Here is a 25,439-nt window from a genome sequence, read left to right as displayed (position 1 = left end):
AACTTATATACCGCGGTTGTAACCGCGGCCTAAAGTCTTTGACTTACTACCGCGGCTGAATATGCCGCGGTTCGTAAACCGCGACCTATAGTGAAAAATAACCGCAGTAAAAGCCCCTCGCTGCACTAGTGCAAATATCACATCAAATATGGATTAATAAGGTTTGGAACACCTCACACCAATACACATATAGTACATCATTTTAGATATATTAAATGACTTTTTCTTTTTCTCTTTATTGGCTACTATCGAATATTTGATGTGTTGATTCTTCAATATGTTTCCTCTCTTATGAGTTCGTTGTTTTGCTTTTTCAAGAGTGCGTGCATTCATCTTATGGTAATGTTCATATTTATTGTATAACCGTTAATTATCACACTTTTCACAATTTGAATTCTAGTTTTGCAATTTGGTTCTAGTTAAATTAATATTTCAAGGGTTAGTTTGCAATAAGCTCTCCAGGTAATTTGGTGGAAACAATTTAGTAAATTAAGCTTGGAAGATATTTAATGAAGTAGAAGAAAAGAATATTACTAAACTTATCCTTAGATTTTAAAATCATAATATCATGAACAATAATTAAGAATATTTTTGTTCTTATTCGAGTAATATCCTCACAGGAAAAGTATTAATTTAGAATCATGTTGGTTATTCTTCGATATCGTTTTATGATATATAAATATTTGAATTATTTTGGCATATTTATGATGATACATAATTAGTTTGTATTAATTATTTTAGTTTGTGTTTATTATTTCAAATATGCTTATGTTAGATTGGTTAGTTCAATGAATGTAAGTTTTTGAACTGATAAAACATGTAAGATTGATATAAAGTCCTAACTTTATTGCATACTTAGTATAATCGAATAATTTTGTTATCATGATGTTTAAAGCGGATTAGGACTTTAAATTTAAATTAATTTTATAAAATTAATTTATAAAATAAGGTTTACATTCATATATATATATATATATATATATATATATATATATATATATATATATTTTAAATTAGTATTATTTTAGTAGATATGATATTTTTAACAATTATTTTAATGGTTTTTAACAATTATTTTTGATGGTGGTTGGTTTTGTTTTGAAGTTGTATATCATGTTATAACTAGATTACCGGAATTTTGACTGAAGTTCTTTTCTCAGTGCTAACCATATATTTAAAAATATTCATTTGTTGTTGCTCTATGTCATCAAGTAAATGAGAGACTGAAAAAGTATTGTGTGACTATTAATCTTTGTTTTATATCTTCCATTATTGCTGACACTACCAAATATGGGTATTCAATCTGACTGTGACAGACTACTATATTCAAAATATTCACATTTGGCATGAGAAAGAAATAGAAGTTAAGCATACATTATACATTAAAAGACAATGAAACAAATAAATTTGTTGAAACACTGATTTTGCATTACATTGTGAACCTCAATGCCTACTCCAGCAATCCATGCAGCATTCATCCAAGATACAAGTTATCAAGAGGGTATTTGTCTGACCACAAATTTTTACTCACGTCCAATAAAGCTAATTCAGAACAATTTTTCAATGTGAGTGGCAGTTCTCAACACTTAAACAAGTTTTAAGTAACCTAAGGACAGTCCTAATAGTATTGTTTCCCTCTTATTACCACCAACTCAGGATCCCTTTACCGAAACCCCTTATTATCACACTAAAGATAACTATAAAATGAACTCAGTTTCTTTAGCTGAACTTGACATCATAATTAACTATCTAAGGATATAAACAAGTTATAAACGACAACACTTATCAAACTGCAAGTTCCCCATTAAACTAATTATTCCAAGAATTTGTATACCAAAACTCCTAATTTGGATCACAAAGTACTACATAAACCTTCCCTTTTACTAATATCATTATCATTACAGATTTGCATTAAATCTATTTCAATTTCAACATACATGAACTTATCAACATTCACACAATCATACAACCTCAAGATCACGTAATGATCAATCACAAGCAAAATTGTTATTTTCTCAATTAAGCACATCTAAGCTATCATATAACCATATAAACACATCAATAACATATTCAAATTCCTATTACATATATGAACGACAAATTAGTTTCCCTTACATTAAGAGAATGATATCCTAGTTCTAAGAATGCCTCACCGATTACTTGGAGTACAAGAAATTCTAAAGACACTTACGATACACTGAATTGAAAACGGAACGAATCCTTAGGACTTTATATTACCAAAGAACTAAGAGAAGAAGCAATAAAACACATGCGACAAAAAAAATAGCTCCATTTGATTTCAAATTAGGAATAGAAGAGAAAAATGAGCTGAAACTTACTTGTTCTATGACACAAACTGATCAAGGTAGATATGTAGACCTTGTTGTCGTGATCATTTAGGCACTTCCTGGTCGTCAAAGAGATACGCACGAGTTAGAAAAGTTAAAGAGAAAGATCGTAAAGAACTCAAGAGGAAAGATTTTGGAAAGAAGACGAGTGTTCTAGATAATGGACAAGTCTAAAGAAATTCTCTTTATTATATTGAATTATATTTTATCAAACTCTAACATTTTATTTTCTATAGTTTTACATGTACCAAATCAAAGTTTATGTGAACAAAAATATTTATTAAATTTGTAAACATTACAAAATTAAAGTTATAATAAAATTTAAAAATATGCTTAAAAATTTACAAAAAATATATTTAAATTTAAAAATATTTTAAATATTTTTTTACTCCCATTTTTAAAATTCTATTAAAATCCTTTCTATATATACTAATAAAAATTATAATACATAAAATGAATGAAATTAAAAAAAATTAAACTAATAAAAATAAAAATTTAGCATAATTCTTTTTAATATATGATAAATAATAATAAACATGATTAAGGACAATGATATTAAATTATTATATTATAGTAATTAAATTCTTTTATAAATTATAGTCATAAAATTACCTATGATAATGAACTAGAAAAATAAAAAACTTATATATGTGTGTGCGCGCGCGACGACACCACCGGTACTAGCTGTTGGTCAGAGAGGCGGTTGTGGATGTGGCGGCCCCTTGCCCGTCGCGGAGGAGGAGTGTTCTCAGATCAGGAAAAGCACGACAGGGGACAAGAAAAGCAAGAAAACCTAATTTTAGAGAGGAAGAGAGCATGAAAGGATCAAGAGTGTGAGTGAGAGGGAACGTGAAAGTGATGAGAAGGGCCGAGAGTGTGATAGTGAGAGGTAACATGAAAGAGATAAAATTAGAATTATAATTTTAACATATTATAATGTATATCTATATATATAATAATTTTGAACTTATTTACAAGTTTGCCACTGCGTTTTTCTATTATGACTGATATAGAAAACTACGTGATAATATGTCTTAAATTTATTTACAAGTTTGCCACCGCGTTTTATATTATGATTGATATACATAACTACATCATAATATGTCTTACTTTTATTACAATTCTGCCACCGATCAACCTATTATGATGTATATTTTTTATACGTCATAATAGGTCCGTCATAGAAAGGTATTTTTCCACTAGTGATTAAATAGTTGTTTTCATTTTGACTCAGTTGATATTTTGATTTTAGTTTTATTTTTTGTACTTGATCCAAGGTTCTATTTGTACCTATTTAAAGACAATCAAGGTTCAATGAAAATCACCACAATGAATTAAATAGTCCTATCATAGTAGTCTGCCACACTTTTTTTAACAAAGTGGTGTCGTAGTTTTATGCTCTAAGTACCGAGAAAAAAAAAGAGAGGAGAGTCAGACACTGTGAGATAAACAATGAGTGTTTAAGTGTTTTGTGAGAGCGGTGACAAAGGTTGTCAACAGAATGTGTGTGCCACAATTGACAGAAAATACCAATTAGGACAGTTGAGTTTTTGTAAATGAATCTTCTTCTTGGATATCAAGATATATAACACATACACTACAAAAATAACACAGGGGTTTCTTTCCCTAGGTTTAGATAACCTCTCGTAATTATGGACGGTTTCAATACAAAACCGCAACTAAGTTTTCATTTAATTTTTTTATCATAATTTTCTGACGATTTTAAAGATGAACCGCATTTAAGTAAACTTTTTAAATATATTTACACGGGTTTCTTTAAGTCGACAGAAATATTTAAAATATTTAGCAGAAAGTGTTCTCCTCCAGTACCAGAGCTTCGGGTTTCTTGTCGTTCCCATCTTCACCTTCGTCTTGACTTCTCTATCTTCCAAATCCCTAATTTCGAAAACCAAAATATCAGGAGCTCACCGACCTTGAGGTTTTTGAGGAGCTCTCCGATAGCGATTTTGAGGAGCTTGTCGTTTTCTGTATGTTGGACTGGTAGAAAAATCGCACATCTCCTACCGCAGCGAGTTCTCGGAGCGGTGGAGTAGAAGCAGGTGGCGCGGGGGAGGCTGAGCGGTCCAAGTTCGTGGTGATGAAGGCCAAGCAGGAGCGGCGGGCCGCGATTATTCGTGCTGAGGGAGAGAGCGATGTGGCGAAGCTAATCTCCGACGCTACTGCCTCGGCTGGAATGGAGCTGATTGAACTCAGGAGGATTGAAGCGTCCAGGGAAATAGCCTCCACGCTTGCAAAGTCGCCGAATGTTTCTTAGTTACCTGGCAGACAGAACCTGACGATGGCTCTTAATGCTTCCCGTTTATCTTGATAATGGTAATTACATGTCTATGTCTGCATATGTCTCTGATAGTATGCAGATTCAATCTTTTGATAAAGAAAGTAACAAGAGTCTTTTTTTTCCGATTAATTTCGAGCCTTTTGAGTGAAGAACACGAATGTTGGATTTATCATACACGTCTTAGGTGCCAATTGCCCCAAGTTCTCTTCTGATATTAAGGGGTACTAAGGTACCTCTGTCTGCGGTCAATTGGTGGCCTTGTTAGTTATTCATGTGGCTGTATGGATTGAACTCCTCTCCTGTACCTAAGTCCTAATAATGGGTGCTTTATTTGGTTTGGACTACGAAAAGGGTTATTATAGGCTCAATTGAGGTGTAAAATAGATAATTGTATATGAGTGAAGCCATCAAAAAGAGATAAGAATTACCATTGGGTTAGTTTGATAGAGTGAAAGCTGCGAGATGTCAACTTTCATGTGCAATGCTATGATAGAGATGTCAACATTCAGGGGTTGATGATCCCTGAAGTTTTACTTGAATTCAATTAGTTCCTATCATCGACCTTTTAGGATGCTAAACCATAGTTGATTTCATCCAGAAATGGGAAGGAAAGAAAAGGATTTACCATGAAGTGCAACTGAGTATTTATGCCGAATAAATGAGCTGGAAGTAGGTGGTAGTCCAGTTAAATTTTTGTAGGATGGGTTACAAGATAATGACTTGCTAGTAGCTTGAGATTATGCAACCAATAATGTAATCTTTAAGGTTTCTATTTTTCTTCTCTTTTGTACTTGCAGCCGGTCACAGTGCATTGTTAACATTTGTGATGCTCCCCCAAAATGTAAAGGGGTGGTCAATCCTAAGTCAAACAGTACTGTTCTGACTATCATTTTCCTTGATGAGGCTGAAAGAGAAAAAAGAACAGGGAATCAGGTTCTTTTCCTTTCTTCCTTACTGTTATGAGTAAATAGGCTTTATTTGGGGGTATTGTGCTATTTTCATTTCTGGAATGTAATATGAATGATCTCTTACATGTCATATCATTACCCTCTTTGTTGTCTCTTGTATACCAGATTTATTATCCTTTGTAGCCGTTAGCTTAGAGAAATTACCGAGCCTTCATATTCTACGAACCATGATTTTTGTGCTCCAATAAGAAATTGCTCTTGATTTCTATCAATTTTACTTTGGANCTTTCATAATTTTTTAAAAGTATAAGCCTTTACTAATTACTAGAGTGAAATTCTTCAGTGTCTGGATAAAATTTAACAATTTAATATCTAATAGAAAGCCAAAGCCTCTTAATTATAATTTATTTGTGTGCAATTTTAAATAAGAAGTGTGTCATCATTTCTTGAATCCAATTTGCACGGTTTACTACGATTTTTTTTGTGGGGCTAGTTGATCCTTACAGTGAATCTATATATGGCCTGGAATAATATGGGTTGGTTGCTATTGTATATATATTTTACTCCATCCCAACCTTTTTCTGTGATGTTTTAGGGGCAAGATTGCATGAAAGCAATTTTATCAACAACACATTAATGGTGTTTGGGTTATGCTTAAGAGTATGTAGCATATACTTAAAGCCATGGATCCAATTTATTGGGCTTTTAGTAGGATATAAATTATATTTATTATTATACTGCTATCAACAAATTTAGAATATTTTGAATATATTTTTTCTCTTCTACGTTTACATTCTTCTTACTTATGAATTATTTTTGCTGTTTTAAGTCATTATTGGAGCACCAAAAAAATCTCAAGAAACCATTGCAGAAGCACTTCCAGAGCTCCATGGTAATTTTTTTTAATAATGTAATTTTTTTAGTTTTTTATGTACTTTGTTTGTCATTTGCAAATTTTTATGAACAAAAATATGCTAAAAGCTTATTCATTTTATCTGCTTAGTTTTAGATAATGAAATGGGGATGAGTTACTAAACAAATTTGACTTTGTCTAACGCTACTGCAGTTAACCAGGTACCTGCGAGATTATTTGGAGGGCAAGAAGCGCATGTCCTTGGTATGTATATACTGCTTTCAAACTTCATTCTTCAAGCTTATCAAAGTTATACTTACTCATATGGTTTTTTCCTTTCATGAGAATCCTATGCATTTCTGGTATAATTATTTTTTTTTTCAAAATCATCAATTTTACTAGTTTCTTTTGTTAACTTTTGCATCTTTTGTCCATAGATTTTAACCGAAAACCTAGAGAAGAAGATTATCTTGATACTTCTTATCTATTGAGACAAGCTTCTCCTTACATGCAAATCAAGTGAAACTCTTCATTTTCATTGCATGATCTTACTTGGATTTCATGTTTGCCTTTGATTGATTTCTAAGTATCTATATTTGTTTTTGTTAGGTACAATGAAGTTGAACCATCAAATATAGTTCCAAAAGAACGGCATTACCAAGGTTCGTCAATAATGGATGATTCAAAACTGTCACCTTTATCAGAAAATTTGAAGAGAATGTGTTGGTCATTACTTGTATATAGTAGAAGGAAAACCGGTACACAGACCGGTTCACAGCCTAACTGCCAAGGCAGTTAGATTGGGTAGTTAGGAGGTTTGTATATAAGAGTTGTGAGTTTAGTTTGAGGGCTTAGCGAAGTAAATACCATTGTTTGACAGGAACGTGTTGTCCTGATCAGGGTGAGGTTAGGCTCTCTACATTGTATCTTGATTGATCTGTGAATAAAGAAGCTATTTAGCATTCTTGTGTTGTGTTTGGGTAAAGAGGAGTGAGTTTCTATTAGGTTCTTGATTAAAAGAACCTATCAGAATGAGACTTGTTAGTGAACATACCAAGCAGGTTTTCTTCTTCATCCTAGCTTGAATCCTTGTTTAAAATAGAAAAGCTTGTTGAGATTGTCATAAAAATTACTTTTGAATATGTTGTTCATACATATAAGAAATAGTATATGAATAGGTAGCGTAAACATTCTTTATAGTGGATGACATTGACATTGGCCTCTTAGCATAAGCAATTTTTCTATTTGAATAGATAGTGAGGTTTTATAACTCGGGTATTACAAGACAATTTACATCTATAAATTGTCAGAAATCTGCATGAAAAGTATTCAGGATTTTGTTAATGTGAATATTTAAATTAAGAACGTCAATGTAGTGAAGACATAAAAGAAAGGGAATCGGATGTTAATTCAAGAAAATGAGCATTGGGACGTGGGATATGGGAACATATGGTGGAGGGTCATTGTTTAACATTTAGATATATTTTGTGGTTTAACTAACATGAATAAATTAACATTGTGCGTAGAGAGGCTTAAATAAACTACACAAAGGTCAAAGAACTCCATCTTTGTGTTAAGTACATTGTGTTTGTGTAAAAGTAAATAGGTCTTAGCATGGTGTGGTCATGACTAATTATGATAAACTTTGCTCTTGACTGTTGATATACCCTGTATACTTTGTGTGTCCTTCACTTTCACCAATTTTGAATTTTGTTAATGATCATCGTCTTCTCACTTGTATGAACACGTGCTTGTATGAACACGTGATTGTAGATTATGGACTGAATAAATTTTTTGTTTTTATTGGACTTTTACTTACTAATTCAATATAAGTTTTTTTTCTTTCCCTCAGAATGATAAAAACAGTGCTGAAGAAAAGGGAGAACATTACAGAAGGTAGTACATGACTTAATGTTCTGAAACGCTTTTCTTCTTACAGTGATGAGAGGTAACTTTTGCTTTTAAAATTTCACTAGCAACATCATAATTAACATGGTGAAGAGGTGCCCTTGTCGGTGTTTTCTTAATTATGCTAGAAAAAGCTGAGAAAATAGTATATGGGTCGCTTCTCGTCTGATCCTTGATGTGGCAATGAAATAGGAATAATAATTGAGATCTTGTAATTCTTTAGATTATTGTCAGATTAGACTGAAGCCAGACAAATTATGCAGTGGTCCAAAGGTGATAATGCTTCAATCTGGTCTTACAAGGCTAATTGAGTTTCTTTAAAATCTGAATTTCTTCTCCTGTTGCGTTAAATTCTCTCTCTTGCATTAAATTCACAAATTCATCTCTCAGCATTTTTCTATAAAACAATTGATCATCTTATTTACCCTTGGCCATTTCATTGTTCAGTAAAATGGTTTCAAATTCTATGTTTTCTTATGTTTTGGTTTATTCGTGTTTGAAGCTAATAGATTTCATTCAATACAAGTACTTTCACATGCATGTTTATATCTCTGTTTTTCATTGTATGAGATGTCTCATGGAAATAAGGCTTCAAAGGTTCGAACAGAAAGTCTTTCATGATCCCATTTTATTATAATCAAAAGCGAAAAAAAAAAATCTGTGCACATTTCCGGCGGTTTTGGTAAATCCCCTGTTATTTCCGTCGGTTTTGGCCAAACCCTGGTTATTTCCGGCGGTTTTGGACAAACCCCGGTTATTTTCGGCGGTTTTGGCAAAACCCCCGTTAATACCGGCGGTTTTGAAAAAATCCCACTAACAGCGAGCAGCTTTTCCCAGTGGTTTTCCACAGCTTTTCCAGGGGTTTTCCTAACCCCGGGTAACATATTTTCTGGGGGTTAAAACCCCCGGAAACGAGAAAAATAACTCCCCGTAAAATTGTATATTTTTGTAGTGATATTGGAGGACAAGTACAATGAACTGGCAGAGGATGAACATCAGACAGTGACTCAAAAAGCTGCATTGAGAAAGACACAAGTGAAAGAAAGATCAACTTTGTACTTTCTGTACAATGTAGTGGATGAATAAGAGTTTGAGAAAATAACTAATGCAAAGTCAACAAAAGAAGCCTGGGAAATTCTGGAGGTGACGTACAAAGCAGATATCCGCATGAGGCAGGTTCGAGTATAGGCTATCAGAAGAGAGTTTGAATATATGGAGATGGATGAAAAGGAGGGAGTTGTCAAGTTCATAGCTCGAGTGCAGAAGATGGCTAACCAACTCAGATTCATTGGAAAAGAGATGCCTCCTAACTAGGTTGTGAAAAATATCTTGAGAAATCTGACGGATGATTTTAAAAGTATCATGGTCATTATTGAAGAGATAAAGGATCTGTCAATTCTCACTATGGAGGAATTAAGTAGGTCATTAAAGGCCCACAAACTGAGGAAGAAAAAGAAAAAGAAGGAACCTGATGATCAAGCACTATTGGCACAATGTGACTCAAATGGAACTCGAAATACTTAGAGTCGAGGTTTTAGAGGTAGTGGACAAGGTAGATGTGGCTGAGGTGATAATGAAGTCGGCACAAATGAGACTGGACAACAAAATTGGCGTGATTGTGGTCGTGCAAGAGGTCGTGGAGGCTTGTCTAAGACAGGTGTGGATTGCTTCAAATGTGGTAAATATGACCGCTATGCAAACAAATGCAAATCAAGAAGCTGTTATAATTATGGAAAGACCAGCCACAAAGCAAGGCTTTGCCAAGTTGAGAAGAAAAGTGAGACAAACCTTACAGAAGAAGATGAAGAATATATAGGGATTTTGTTTTTTTCAAACAACTCAGACATTTTCAAGACCTAGTTGTTTGAGGTAGTGCAAGAGGAGATCAAGCAACTTGATGCCAAGCAGATTTAGACCAAGTTGTTTAAGGCTGAACATGAGGAGACTAAGGTGTTTGGAGTTAAGTAGGAGAAAATCAGGTTGTCTAGAGCCAATGAAGTGAAGGTCGACCTGTTGAGTATCGAGTTTTCAAAGAACTCGACAATGCTAATGAAGTGCTCGAAAATGAAAGAGATGAGCTCGATATATGGTGCAACAAACATGAAGAAGGAAAAATTGGAGAAGAAATTCAAACAAAATGATGAAGAGACTCAACGGATAGGGAGACTTCTAGATGAACCTAATGAGACTATGAATAAATAAAAGGCTGAGCTTGAGAAGGTAAAGAAGGTGGTTGAAGACAATGACGAGGAAACATCTAGTGTTCTTGAACTAGAAGAAAATGGGAAAGAAGATGAAAATGTTAAGACGAACCTAGGTGTGGGAAGCTTGGATACTGATATAGCAAAAAATCTAATGAATAAAATTTTAGAAGAGATGAAGAAGTTGGTCAAGGTTGCTGAGAGGTCAGCCAAGATTTATGAGATGTCGCCTAAAGTTGGAAACAAGTTAGTCAATGTTATTGAGAAGTTGGACAAAAAGAAGAATAAGTCGGGCAAAAAATTAGAGAGTTAAGGGGAAAGACAACACGTCTAACATGAAGAATATGAAGAATCCAATTCTTAATGGAAGAAGCAAACCCGATGTGGAATGATACACATGGAAAACTAGGGTGCAAAGGTGAAGGATGGACAAATTTAAGTTTATGGGAGAGTTTTGTTAGGATAAACTTAAATATATGGGTTTTATTAGTAATTTTGTTTGAGTCTTATTTTATTTTTTTGGGTATAGTAATATTTAGTTTGATTTTGATAGAGATAAAATAGGGATTAATAGTTTTGGTTTTCCATTTATTTAGGTGCATTATTATTTTATTTGGTGGATATAAGATAGAGATAGAATAAGCAATTGTTTTTATTTTGAGTCAGTTGATATTTTGTTATGAGTTTTTATTCTTTGTACTTAGCTGCAAGTCCTATTTGTATATATTTAAAGGGTGTCAATATTCAATGAAAATAACCATAGTGAATTGAAAAGTCCTATCATAGTGTGTTCCACATTTTTTTTAACAAGCATGCCATAGTAATCTCAAACATTTTGTTTGAAATTGAGGAATGCTTGTCTTTCCCTCTGTATTAATCTATCATAGTGTGTTCCACATTTTTTTAACAAGCATGCCATAGTAATCTCAAACACTTTGTTTGAAATTGAGGAGTGCTTGTCTTTCCTTTTGTATTCATCTCACTTGTGAACTTTGTGATAACGAGTTGAATCCAAGAACAAATACTTTGGTATGCAGTGTAAACAAACACTGAAAACAATATTTTGAGAAAGTAACTGCATATACAATATTTCTACGACCTCTCTTTGTTCACTATTCCAATTCAAGCAAGGAAGAAAGTTTGGAAGTAGAATTTTAAGTGAAAGGAAAATTGAAGGAAACACCTCAGGCCAATACAAAAGATAGTCTTTAAGTTGATTCTTTATCTAAAGGAGATTAAAGCAATAACTCGTAGTTGAGATGTGTTCAGCTTTATCTATCGATCGAGAGGGTTATTGTCCTTTGCGTATTTCTCATCTAAGATACAAGGTTGCCTCTAATGAAGTGACATCGGGCCATTAGTGCTCTTCCTCTTAATCCTATCCCTAACATAGGTTGCACCGTTGTACCCTTTGCAATCTGGAACTTTCCGATCTTTTAAAACAAAGACCAAGGTCAGTAGTTCTACTAAGATAACAAAAGATTCGTTTAACAATAGTTGGATGAGTTTCCCTAGGATTTGACAGAAATCTAGCACATAGACATACGCTAAACATTATGTCAGACTTAGACGTTGTAAGGTATAAAAGTGAACCTATCATTCAATGATAGACAATGTTGTTCACTTTTGTTGAGCTCTCATCTAACCGTAAGATGGTCGTTTGTTGCATAAGAGTCTTCATCTCCTTAGATGTATCTAGGTTGAACTTATTGAGAAACTCCGTTACGTACTTCGTCTGGTGGATGAAGATGGTGTCTGGTTCTTGTCTAATTTGCAGACCTTGGAAGAACGTGAGCTCATCCATCATGCTCATCTCAAACACACTTTACAATATCTTAGAGAACTTCTTGCATAAAGATTCGTTAGTAGCACCAAAAATGATGTCAACAACGTAAATTTGCATAATAATGAAATCTTTATTTAGATTTTTGCGAAAAAGTTGTATTTACTTTACCCCTTGAAAAACCCTTTTGAAGTAAAATTGAACTTAAGCGTTCATACCAAGATTTGGGAATGTTTTAAAGCATATAAAATTTATTCAATTTGAAAACATGTTTGGGCTTAATAGAACACTCAAATCCAGGAGGTTGTTCTAGTGAAACTTTCTCTTTGATATCATCATTAAGGAAAACACTTTTTACATCCATTTGAAATAATTTAATTTTACTAAATGTAACAAAGGATAAAAGGATTCTTGTTTATACAAGTTATCTTGTTTATTTAGTAGTAAATACAATTAAACATTCATTGTCTAAGACTTTACATTTTCCGTTTTCAAAAATAATATATTATATTCGCTATCACACATTTGACTTATGCTCAAGAGATTATGTTTAAGGCCATTAATTAATAAAACATTGTCAATAGGGGAAAGATTTATACTTATCTTTCCAATGCCTATTATTCTGCCTTTTTGGTTTTAATCGAATGTGACTGTACTTCCCTTTTCCTCAGACTTTGGAACTTACCTTTTTCCCATTATGTGACATGAGCACTTATTGTCCAAATACCATGAGAGTGGTTTCTTTTCTACCCTCAAACAGATCCGTAAGAGAAACTATTTTGTTTTCAAGTAATTATCTAGTATTGCTCCTTTCTTGTTAGACTTGGATCTTCTTCTTTTGAAATTGTTTGACTAAGGAATAAAATCGAAACAGAGGAGATCTAAACGACTTAAGGTTTCAAAACAATCAAAGGAAAAAACCTATGTTTGAGTTATAGCCACCGAAACTAAGAAACAAAGACCAAAACGCACTCCGGAGGCTTCGGCGAGACAAACGACAGTGTTGCGGTTTGATTCTGACACCAAGAAGTTGGAGCGTGACGAACACGTGCCGGAAGCTGATTGAAGAGAAGCCGTGCGTGATGATGCGTGTGGAGGAGAATGAGACAGCAACTACCAGGGATGGGTCATGCTCTTCGAGGTGCACAAAATCCCTAACTCCACCAAGAAAATGCGACAGTAGCGATGACGGACATCAGACAAGGAGGCGGGTTTGGCTGTCGCTCAAGGAGGCGATCCAGATTCACTGGGCGTCGGACGAAACTGTGACGATGAACGGTGCGGTCAATGACGGTGAACAGTGGAAAAATAGCGAAAGTAGATAATGAGATTAGAATAACAAGATTGCTAATTGTAGAAAGGAAGACAAATGTTTTTTTAAGACCGAGAAGAGATTCAGACAACTTGTTCTAATACCAACTTGAGATAAAAATAGTAAAGTAATTCTCGATGGTTTGAAAGATCCCTCTCACTTTCATTCTATATATAAGATAAAATAACAGTCTTACCATTCAATTAACACAAAAATTAAATAACGACAACTTAATTAAAAGTTAAACAATTTAAAATTTTAAATATTACGAAAAAAATTAATTAAAAATATCTAAAGTTATTACAAATTAAAAACTTAATTAAATAAAAATATTAATACGTGTTTATTGAATCTAATTTGTCATTCTTTGACATGGAAAATGAGTACGGGACCTTTAATATTCCTTTGAACCGACACACTTCTCACGGCTCGGCTATGTTTATGAAGTGAGGCCCAACAAGACAAGGACTCTGGTCTTTTTTATTAAATGTTTAGTACAAAACATATTATAAATAGAATAATTCTAAACACATAACTATGATAAATAGGATAATTCTAAAAACAATATAATAATAAATATAACAATAACAAATATTTTTAGCTTTAACAAAATGAGCAGTTTTAGTTATAGATATATGATGAATGCTTTAATTTGTAAAGTATAATCCTCTCCCTTGTCGGAATATAGTTGTGAACATTGTATGCGTACTGCTATGAGATAATATTTGGAGATGATCTTATCCTATTAATTTAACATTTTTCACAGTGCTAATTCTTTATTATGATTGAAGAAAGGCATAAAAGATAAATTTAGGTGGTGTAAGTTGGCACTTTCGGTGGAAATGTTTCCCCTTACAAACTTTTTCTTCTTTTTCCAATGATGAAAACTTGCATTGGCTCCATTAAAGTCTATTCCACACCACTGTCACAAGCTATAGGGTTTTATAAGAAAGCAAGCAAAATTAGTTACTCAACATTAGCAACGACATCTAAGTCCAATGATAGTTGTAAGATTTTTAGTTGTTCTCATAATATAGACTCTTATGTTTAGAATAAAATAATGTAATTGATTTATATAAAAAAAAAATCTTAATTAAATTTTAATTAATAGAGTATTACTAAAAATAAAAATTATAAATTTTCTAGACTTCTAAAGTTAAAAAAATAACTATAAATTTCAATATCTTTTTTAAAATTAAGATTCACATTGTCAACAATTAAAAAAAATTAAAATTCAAAATATGTTAACAAATTTTGAATTTAAATTCGAAAGATAATAAAGTTTATACTTAAAATTCAAAGTAAAAAAAACTATAAAATAAATTTTTAATGGATATTTTAATCCTCTCAACAATATAATAATTTTTTTTAATTTATTTAGTGTAATTATATTTTGAACGGAAGTGAATTATTACACTACTTATACTATTTATAATTTGTGATTTTAAAAATAATATTTTAAATAAGAGTTTGGAATATGAAATTGTTATATGGGGATTCAACTAAACAAATTACTAGCCCACTGGATATCTCATCTTTCTATCTTTACATAATCTACATTTTATAGTTGTTGACATAGTATATTCTTTATAGTTTTAGGTCGATTGTTATTTACATTTCTTTCTTGTAGTCTATTCTATTTAAAAAATTTATATACAATATGTTTTGTTAAAAATATATATATACATAACTTAAATATATTTTCATCACAAAAATAAGTACAATGTTACTATTATTTAATTTTATAAAATACATATATTAAATTATAATTATATTTTTATAAACTTAAATTAATATAATAAATATAGTATAATTTTAAAAAAATCCCAAGCATTATACAGGTAGAAATCCTAATTTTGTTACAATGTTAAAAGCTAGAGACAGAGCAGTACTGGAGAAAATTTTGTTTCGACACATAAAGGATTATGACAGAAAAAGCTCCTTCCTTTCTTTCTTCGGTGTTAACTAGATTGCATGACTCAAGTTTCTTCTTCAAATTTTGAAAATATTCATTTCTTGATGCTTAATGTCTTTGAAGTTATGGAAAAACTATTGAAGTTGAAAGCAGAAGCAACTAAAAGGTAATGGCAGGGGATGGACTAAAAAAAGTATTATATATGTGACAATTTATGAACAATCAGTGCATCGAATCATTTAAAGTTTAATGTGTTAACATGAAGTATTAATAATATTATTTTGGTATTAATCATAGATATCCTTTAGAGTGAAACTTCTTTGTTTGGAGCAAGAAGGAGTACACACTAGGAAGTATGAACCATAAAACTTCATTCATTATTGCAACCAAACTGTTTTTGTTTCCATCAATGCTCACACTTAAAAATTAAAAATGTGGGTAGTCAATTTGAAGATGGAATCATTATGTAAGATAATTGCAAAACCTTCACATTATAAAAAGAAATAAGAAAAGTTAAGCTTGCATTACACAATAGAAGACAATGAAATAAACAACTTTGTTCAACTTCAATACCTACTCCAATAATCCATGCTGCTTTCATTATCTTCCATAAACTACAAATTCTGTTACATAATTCACAATACATGCATTAGTCGTTATAGAGAAAAATATGAGACTTAATTAAGAGGTTTAAACATCATAGAAGTTGTCCTAAAACAAGAAAACTTATCCAAACAGAACACCCCATCTATAATTTATTTATTTCAAGTAAAATGATGATTTTACGGAACTGTTTTGTAAAGGCATTAACTAACTAAAGAAAATAGAATTGGACAAATTCAATGTTTAAATTTTAAATTAATGAAGACTGGTAGTATGGGAGACATACAAGTAAAGAGATGTAATGATTAGTATGTAGATAAACAATCCTATTATATTTAAAAAAACTACGTTCTATTTAAACAGAGAAACTGATAGAGTAAAAAGCCTTGATTCGAGGTCAAGAATCCTCCTGCAGAATAGGTGACAGAGAAAAGAGGGAATTTTCTTCCTTATTTCATTCATACCATATCAGCACTTATATACCAGAAACATGGTAAATAACAAACCCATAACAAACCCACTAAAATCAAGACACGTCATACAAAATATTCCCTCACTCATACCCCCCACTAATCAGAGCTTGAAATCAGCTAAATATTTTGGCATCTTGCGAACCCTTGTTGACATCATAGGATCAACTACTGCAATGGGCTGGTTGATAATGCTGGTTACTTCATTTGGGCCTGGATTACTATCATTACCGTTCCCTAGGAAAGTCACATTGTCCTCAAGGTGATAATTCAGCTGTAATTCATTCCAGTCTTTCCAAGTGGTGTCTTCGGGAGCCAATCCTTTCCACTGTACCAATACTAATGTCACTGGAGGGTTTGTAGACTTGTCTATCTTAGAATCCAGTATAGCCACAGGAGTAATTGTTGGACTATTACCATGGGTTTCAGCTGGTAACTCAACTTGATGATCGGGAAGAGGACCAAGATGAACTTTAAGCACAGAACAATGAAAAACTGGATGAATTTTGGAATTTGAAGGCAGCTCTAGCTTGTAAGCAACAGGTCCAAGTCGTTCAAGTATACGAAAGGGACCGTAAAAACGCTTGCCCAGTTTCTCACAAGCTGAACCTCTAACAGACTTCTGACGGTAGGGTCGTAATCGCACATATACCCAATCATCAACCTGATATTCCACTTTCCTCTGCTTACCATTTGCAACTATCTACATTTGATCTTGTACCTTTTGGAGTTTCTTTCGAAGGGCAATCAACATGTCTTGACGAGTTGACAGTAGAGAATCAACTGCCTCCACTGACGAAGAGCCCACCAAATATTGGGGAATTGAAGGAGGCTCCTTCCCATACATGACTTGAAAAGGAGACATTCCAGTGGCCGAATGAGTAGTAGTATTGTAACACCACTTGGCTAAACCCAAATATTTGCCCCACTCATTAGGTTTGTTGTGAACCATGGAACGCAGATATTGTTCTAATATCCTGTTTAAAACCTCTGTCTGGCCATCAGTTTCAGAGTGGAAGGAGGTGCTCATGCGCAACTTGGTACCACATAATCTGAATAGTTCTCTCCAAAATTTGCTAATGAAGATTGGATCTCAATCCGAAACCAAGCTGCGAGGGAATCCATGGTATTTACAAACCATCTCCAAAAAGAGTTGTGCAACTTTAAACAAGGTGAAGTGTGCTGGTAGCATTCCAAAATGCGCCCCCTTCGAAAAGCGATTAACAACCACCAGAATGACTGTATATCCTTGGAAAATTGGCAAACTCGTAATAAAATCTAATGACAAGTCAACCCAAGGTTCCTCCGAATAGAAAGGGGTTGTAGTAACCCTGTTGGTCGCTTTGTTTCATACTTGGTTTGCAAGCAAGTGCCACAATGAGCAACAAATTGTTGAACATCTTCACGCATGCCTTTCCAATAAAAATTATGTTGGAGCCTCGATAAAGTTTTGGCAACCCCTGTATGCCCGCTTAATGGAGTCTTGTGAAACTCTTCTAACAATACTGGAATGAAGGGATTGTCACGGTTGAGCCATATTTTGCCTTTGTACAACAAGAGATCTTGGTGAATGCTGTAATGCTCCTGAATATCTGGGTTGTCCTTTACATCCTTAAACAGTTGAACAAAATCAGGACTAGTAAGGAGAGCCTTGTGAAGTTCTTCCAGAAATAAAAGACGAGGCATATATAAGATAAAATATTGGCTGCCCCCAAAATCAAAAGGACGGGACAAAGCATCTGCCACAACATTTGTCCTTCCTGTTTTATACTGTATAGAATAATCGAAACCCAACAACTTTGATAAATAAACTTGTTGTTCTGGTGTCTGGATAACCTGTCACATCAACTCCTTGAGACTACGATGATCCATGAGGATTGTAAAGGAGTGTCCAAGTAAGTATTGGCGCCACTTCTTAATTGCAGCTGTAATAGCATGAAGTTCCCTAACATAGGTAGAGGAACGCATAAGCTTTGGGCAAAATAATTTGCTGTGAAATGCTATCGGATGTCCCTCTTGCATCAAAACTGCTCCCATGGCTAAGCCAGATGCATTCGTCTCCAAAACGAAGGGTAAGTCAAAATTGGGTAAGGCTAAGACTGGTGCTTCAGTCATGGCTTTCTTCAAGGTGTCAAAAGCGGCTTGAGCTTCAGTTGTCCACAGGAATGCATCCTTCTTTAAAAGTGCTGTCAAGGGGAACGCTATGGTTGCATAGCCTTTTATGAATCTCCTATAAAATCCTGTCAATCCTAGAAAACCACGTAATGCTTTGATCGTAGAAGGAGGTGGCCAATCCAACATTGCTTGAATTTTTGAATGTTCAGGTGCGACACCAGCTGCGGACACCACATGTCCCAAATACTCAACTTGTTGCTGAGCAAACAAACACTTAGACCCACGCAAAAAAAACGTGCCCTGTGTCAATTGTTGGAAGGTCAGCTCCAAGTGTTGAATATGATCCTCCAAGGATTTGCTATAGACCAGGATGTCATAAAAAAATACAATCAGAAATTTACGCATAAATGGTTTTAGCAGTTCATTTATAGTTGCTTGAAATGTTGATGGGGCGTTACAAAGCCCAAATGGCATGACAGTATACTCATAATGCCCATGGTGCGTACGAAAAGCGGTTTTAGGAATATCAGCTTCAGACATCCGAATTTGATGATAGCCCTGTCGCATATCCAGTTTTGAGAACCGTGATGCTCCCTCCAACTCATCCAAGAGCTCATCGATTGTTGGAATGGGGAACTTGTCCTTGATGGTGATAGCATTAAGAGCTCGGAAGTCAACACAGAATCTCCAACTTCCATCTTTTTTCTTGACAAGCAAGACCGGAGAGGAAAAAAGGCTATGGCTAGGTTGTATCATGCCATCAGACAACATCTCCTCAATTTGTTTCTCAATTTTTGCTTTCTGGAAATGGGGATATTGATACGGTCGTACCGAGACTGGTGAGGAATTTGGAATGAGGTGTATTTGATGATCCATACTACAAGAAGGTGGTAAGGATGTCGGTTTCTGGAAGAGTTGAGAATATTTGTGTAAGAGGGTGGCTATTTGAGGAATAGGGTGAGTAAGGGAGATTTGTGTGTTAGGTAAAATCTGGGAGGGTGTGGTAGGTAGTATACGAATGTGAAAGAATCCTGCCGCACCACGTGTCTGTAATATACGTTTAACCTGTTGAGCAGAAATGTCACTGGCCTTTGGAGGAGCGTCAGCTTTGAACTCCACAAATTTCCCATCCTTAATGAACTTCATAGTGAGTTGGGAATAATCAGTAACAACAGGTCCCAAATCTTTGAGCCATTGGATGCCAAGAACAACATTTGCACCGCTGATGGGGAGTACGTGGAGATCCACCATAAACTTATGACCTTGCATTTTTAATTCCACTCCTGGACAAATGTGATGGCATTCAATTTTGCTACCGTTTCCAACCATTACTCGCAATGTGTTAGTGGGCTGACTATCCAAGTTCAAGAAACGCCCACTCTATCTTGGATAAAGTTGTGGGTGCTTCCCCCATCTACCAAAATAGTAATGGGCTAATTAGAGATGTGACCCACTATACGCAGAGCCTCAAGGGCCGGCAACCCAGCTAAAGCGTTGAAACTTATTTGGGCTTCACTCTGGCCCAGTTCGGCACCTTCCAGATCCGCCTCTAAACGTGAGGGCTCACCCTGAACGTCATCGTCCTCATCGAGGGCAACTAACAGAAAAAAAACGACCCTTACACTTGTGACCTGCACTGAATTTTTCATCACAGTTGTAGCACAATCCTTTTTCACGACGAGCCAACATCTCCTCATGAGTCAACTTTTTATAATGCGGTTTAGATGGTGCGGAAATAGGTGTCGATGGTCGAGAAGGTATTGGAAGTAGCGGTGGACCAGTTGAAGAAGAGGTGGAAAAACAATTACGGAAGTAGCGACGCTGGTCATTGAGTTTGTCTTCTTGCAATTTAGCTAACGCGGCGGCCTATGTCAAAGTTTGTGGTTGCAAAGCTTGAACCTCTCGGCGGGTCTCGGGATTTAACCCAGAAATAAAGTTACTAAGCAAAAAAGTTGCAGGAAGACCGACAATGCGGTTAGCAAGCCGTTCAAACTCATTCAAATAATCTTGTACAAAGCCCTTCTATGTCAACTTAAAGCGAGACCCACGAGGATCTTCATAATAGGACGGAGAAAAACGAACCTCTAGAGCTTGTAGAAACTCTTGCCACGAAGGAATCATGTTGTTCCGATGCAACCATTGGAACCAACTAAGAGTTGGGCCCTCCATGTAAAAAGACGCGATCCGAAGTCGATCCACTTCTGGTGTGCGATGGTATTCAAAAAATTGGGATATTTTAAAGATCCAACCCATGGGGTCTGTTCCATCAAACCGAGGAACATCCAAACGAAGATGTGGTGTGAATGAAGGGGCGTCGGAGTGGAACGAGCGGTGGTCATCCGAATGCGGACTGGGTGTCTCTCGACTGGAAAGCTGAGAAACAATGGCGTCCAAATGTGTAGTAATTTCATTTTGGTTAACAGTAAGTTTGAGAACAGCTTCTTCCAAATTGGTGATGGATTTGGAACGAGTGTTATGATATGACATGGTAAAATTGTGGAAAAGGGGAAAGGGATCTCTCAATGAAAGCACCAAATTGATAGAGTAAAAAGCCTTGATTCGAGGTCAAGGATCCTCCTGGAGAATAGGTGACAAAGAAAAGAGGGAATTTTCTTCCTTATTTCATTCATACCATATCAGCACTTATATACCAGAAACATGGTAAATAACAAACCCACTAAAATCAAGACACATCATACAAAATATTCCCTCACTCATACCCCCCACTAATCAGAGCTTGAAATCAGCTAAATATTTTGGCATCTTGGCGAACCCTTGTTGACATCATAGGATCACCTATTGTAATGGGCTGGTAGATAATGTTGGTTACTTCATTTGGGCCTGGATTACTATCAGAAACAGTCAGCAACAAGTTGAGAGAAAGAATTGAATGGAATAACGTACCTACTATCCTTTGAGCCACCTATGACACTTGGTAACGTTCAATTCAGTCATTACAAGTACATAGTCTATCAGTCTGTTCAAGAATCTCATGTAAGCAATTCTCCATGGTTGCCAAAGTAGCATTGATCCTAATAAGCCCCAAAAGCCTGCAAAGAAACCTAGCCCCAAGCTCATGTATAATGCTCCATAGAAGTTTGAATTCTCTTCTTCTCCATCGATTTCTAGTTGTTCAGTTTCTTGTATTGTCTCATCTCCTGGACAACTTTTGTTGAGTTCCTCTCCACAAAGATTAATATTTCCTTCAAAACAAGAGGCATCAAAAGGTTTCAAAATGTCTTCCCCATGAGATTCTTCCACTTAGATTGTTGTTTGATAGGTCTAACACTCCAAGACTGTCTATGTTGGGAAAAGTAGAAGGAATATTGCCAGAGAAGTTATTCCTTGATAAGTCTAGGAATTCCAGCGAACTTAAATTCCCAATTTCAGAAGGAATCTTTCCATAAAAGTTGTTTCTTGATAAATTCAGAGAAAGCAATCCAAGTAAATATCCAATCTCTTTGGGTACTTCACCTGTTAAACTGTTACTTGAGAGGTCAATGCTCTTAAGAAGATTCTCTGGATTCCAAAACTCATGATCCTGAGTTTTCCACGCCAATAACAAGTAAGAGTCATAAATTTGGCTATCTGCGTCTTGAGTTGAAAATTTTCGTTTCCTTTCAATTTCCCTTGGAATTGCTCTCCTTTCCAACAATGTGGTAAAATTTCTGAAACATGTTGGAATTTCACCTGACAAGTTATTCTTTGAGAGGTCCAAGACCTGAATTTGACTCAAATAGCACAGATGCACGAGAACACTTCCAAAGAAGTGATTTACTCGCAAGCTCAGGATTTTCAATTGTTGCATATTTTCCGCTATCCAAAAAGGTACTGGACCAGACAATAAATTTTTACTCACGTCTAATAAAGCTAATTTTGAACATTTCTTCAATGTGAGTGGCAGTTCTCCAATAAACTCGTTGTTTCGTAGGACCAGAGCCTCCAAGTTAACAAGAGTACCCATGGATTGTGGAATCTTTCTAGATAATTTATTATTTCTTAGATCAAGAAATACTAGTGAGCTTAGATGTTCCCAACACTCAGGCAGTTGCCCCGTTATTTGATTATTTGATAAATCCAAAGTAATCATACCTTTTGTTACTCTATCTCTGCACAATAATGTATTTAAATCTGAAAACTTATTTCCTAACAGATCCAATGCTTGAGCTTGTGACAAAAATGTAGGAATTACACCTTCAAGTTTATTTGAATTTAGAATCATTGCAGTTGGAATCGGACCTTCATCCCAGAGAAACTTCATCGTTAAATTTGGAATTGAACCTTTGAGACTGTTGTAAGACATATTCATCCTATTTATAAACTTTAACTTCTTCCAAAACCAATCTGGTACAAAGTCATCAATCCCCGCATCTGAAATATCAAGGAACCATAGCTTACTTTCAGTTTGGAGCCAGGTTGGGAAGCTAGGACCCAACTTGCAAGAAGCTAGTCCCAAACTAACTAATTGGAAAGGTGGAGTCCAAGTGGTAGCAAAATTCAGAGACAATGAGTTGTCTGATAAATCTAGATATTTCAATTGGGATAAATTTGTGAGACGCAGTTCATTGATATCACCCTCCAAGTAATTCTCCTCAAGAAAAAGATACTGCAACTGGTAAAGAAACCTAAGGGAAGCTGGAATCTCGCCTCTTAGTTTGTTATAGCCAAGTTCAAGAAAGTTGAGAGAGTTCATAACTTTTCCGAATCCATTTGGAATGGGACCTTCTAACAAATTATTCGTTAGGGAAAGTCTTTGAAGATTGGCAGAAAAGTTGTAAAACCAGTGAAATACAACCGGTGAGTTCAATAGATTGTTTGAGAGATCAAGAGTGACAAGAAAAAGAGAACTTTTAGTGTAAGCAGATGGCACAACAAAGCTTTTATCAGTGAGGCCGCGCATTCAGTTAACATAAGTTCTTGCAGTTTTGTGCTGAAATTGAGACTTTCTTGAAATATTGATGTCTGAGTCAGATTATTAAAAGAGAGATCAAGGATCACAAGAGAAGGAAAGTTTAGATAGTGAGGAGAAGACAAAACAATGTTATTAGCAAAAGATAAAGCTCTTGGAGATTAGGACTATAGTTGGACAACAATTGAAATGTTAATGATGTCAACTTATTATCAGAGAGAAAGGATGGAAAGTGAAGTGGAAATGTTGGAATGAGAAGGAAACAAAAGTGAAATATCAGCATCTGAAAGTGCACAATTGTTTACACTTAACTCTCTTAAGTTTGGAAGATGCTTACTGATATTAGAGATGCCTAGATAAGGAAAAGAATGGAGACAGAGAATTGTTAATGAAGAGAGAGAAGATAGCCAATTTTCATCTTTTATTTTAAGACCATAATTTCCATCAAGTGAAAGAGAATGCAAGAGAGGAAGATTTCCGACCTGAAACGGGAGAACTCCTGAAAGCGAATTTCCTGACAGATCAAGATACCTCAAATGTGACAGACTTCCAAGTTGAGAAGGAATCTCTCCACTGATTTCAAAATTAGTACTTAGATCAAGATATCGCAAACTTGAAAGCTGCGCTAGTTGAGTTGGAATTTCTCCATAAAGATTAGTTTCTTTAAGATCAAGATACTCTAATTTTGAGAGATTTCCCAGTTCATAGGGAATTGTCCCTAGGAAACTTGTTCGTGACAGATCGAGATATCTTAAGCTTTGAAAGGAGGCGATGGATGGTGGAATTTGGCTTCCAATGAAGCGATCATTAGAGCTGAGATCCAAATATTTCAATTTTTGCAAGCCAACCAATGAAGTGATATTGATTGGACCTGACAAATAATGCGATAATGAAGCACGAAGATCAACCCTTTCTACGTAACCAGTTTCATTTTTGCATTCAATACCTTTCCATGTGCAACAATCTGTGTCATTTTGATCATCCCTCCACGTGGAGAGCATTCCATAGTAATCTAGAACACTTTGTTTGAAATTGAGGAGTGCTTGTCTTTGTTAGAAAATACTAACCAAAAGCTCATACCATAATTTTCTGAGACGTGTAGATCACTGACCTTAAAGGATTTATTCGCGGTGTATTGCGCAAGTCCCCCAGAATACAACAGGAACTTCTCGAAAATATTCGAGGATCACAGAACTAGCAAGAAAATCTGATAGAGTTTATATCCGGAATAATTTTAGAAGATGAAGAGAGAAAATGAAAAACTAAGAAGAGAGATGAGAGAATGAAACTAAGAGAAAAACTGATGAGAAAGAGTCAACTTGGTGTTTTTGAGGTGGAGGAAATGGATCAGACCCATGACCTAAAATATTTCTTAGAAAATTATTATTTTAATAATGTTAAAAAGTAGATATTTTGCAATATTATATTCAAACATTATAACAATCCCCCACATATTGAAAAATATATATACAAACAAAAGAAGAAAAAATTATTCTGGGTTTCATAAGATGTAATGCATCAGAACTGGTATAGCAAGCTATATGAACCAGTCTTAGATCAAGAAACTTAACACACAGTGCAGTTGGTATAGCAAGCTATATGAACCAAAGACACTTGAGTGTGTTAGAGGTTTATCAATCACAATACACCCCCACAATCCTTGTTGTTATTGTTGTGTTGCGCTTATTAATTAGGCCATGCGCGTGCCCGGTATTCATGAGTGCTCTAGAGATCATGCCAAGATCTCATGCAAGCGGCCCCACTTGACACTCATATAGGTGATTTCATCAAGTGTATGCTGCAAATCATACACCA

General features: G+C 34.8%; 2 protein-coding genes and 1 long non-coding RNA gene across 8 annotated transcripts; 1 reads left to right on the top strand and 2 right to left on the bottom strand.

Annotated features, from left to right (window-relative positions):
* Positions 1-4,150: 4,150 nt before the first annotated feature.
* On the top strand, positions 4,151-13,833 carry LOC106779461. Of its 6 annotated transcripts, XR_002668403.1 has the most exons (8): positions 4,151-4,682; positions 5,445-5,580; positions 6,385-6,447; positions 6,622-6,672; positions 7,018-7,070; positions 8,261-8,356; positions 12,972-13,089; positions 13,175-13,833. It is a non-coding gene; the product is annotated as an uncharacterized LOC106779461 (long non-coding RNA). The 6 variants fall into 6 exon arrangements; XR_002668389.1 differs by having other exon boundaries at positions 12,972-13,833; XR_002668382.1 differs by having other exon boundaries at positions 12,295-13,833.
* Positions 13,834-21,935: 8,102 nt separating this feature from the next.
* LOC106760849 (receptor kinase-like protein Xa21) lies at positions 21,936-23,615 on the bottom strand. Its single transcript, XM_014644284.1, has one exon. The coding sequence runs from the start codon at positions 23,613-23,615 to the stop codon at positions 21,936-21,938; it is 1,680 nt and encodes a 559-aa protein (XP_014499770.1).
* Positions 23,616-23,836: 221 nt separating this feature from the next.
* On the bottom strand, positions 23,837-24,625 carry LOC106760838 (receptor-like protein 12). Its single transcript, XM_014644273.1, has one exon. The coding sequence runs from the start codon at positions 24,623-24,625 to the stop codon at positions 23,837-23,839; it is 789 nt and encodes a 262-aa protein (XP_014499759.1).
* Between the last annotated feature and the right edge of the window lie 814 nt (positions 24,626-25,439).

This window comes from Vigna radiata, chromosome 1 (genome assembly GCF_000741045.1).
Source record: "Vigna radiata var. radiata cultivar VC1973A chromosome 1, Vradiata_ver6, whole genome shotgun sequence".
Taxonomy (NCBI): Eukaryota; Viridiplantae; Streptophyta; class Magnoliopsida; order Fabales; family Fabaceae; genus Vigna; species Vigna radiata.
This window is presented reverse-complemented; position numbering and strand designations above follow the sequence as displayed.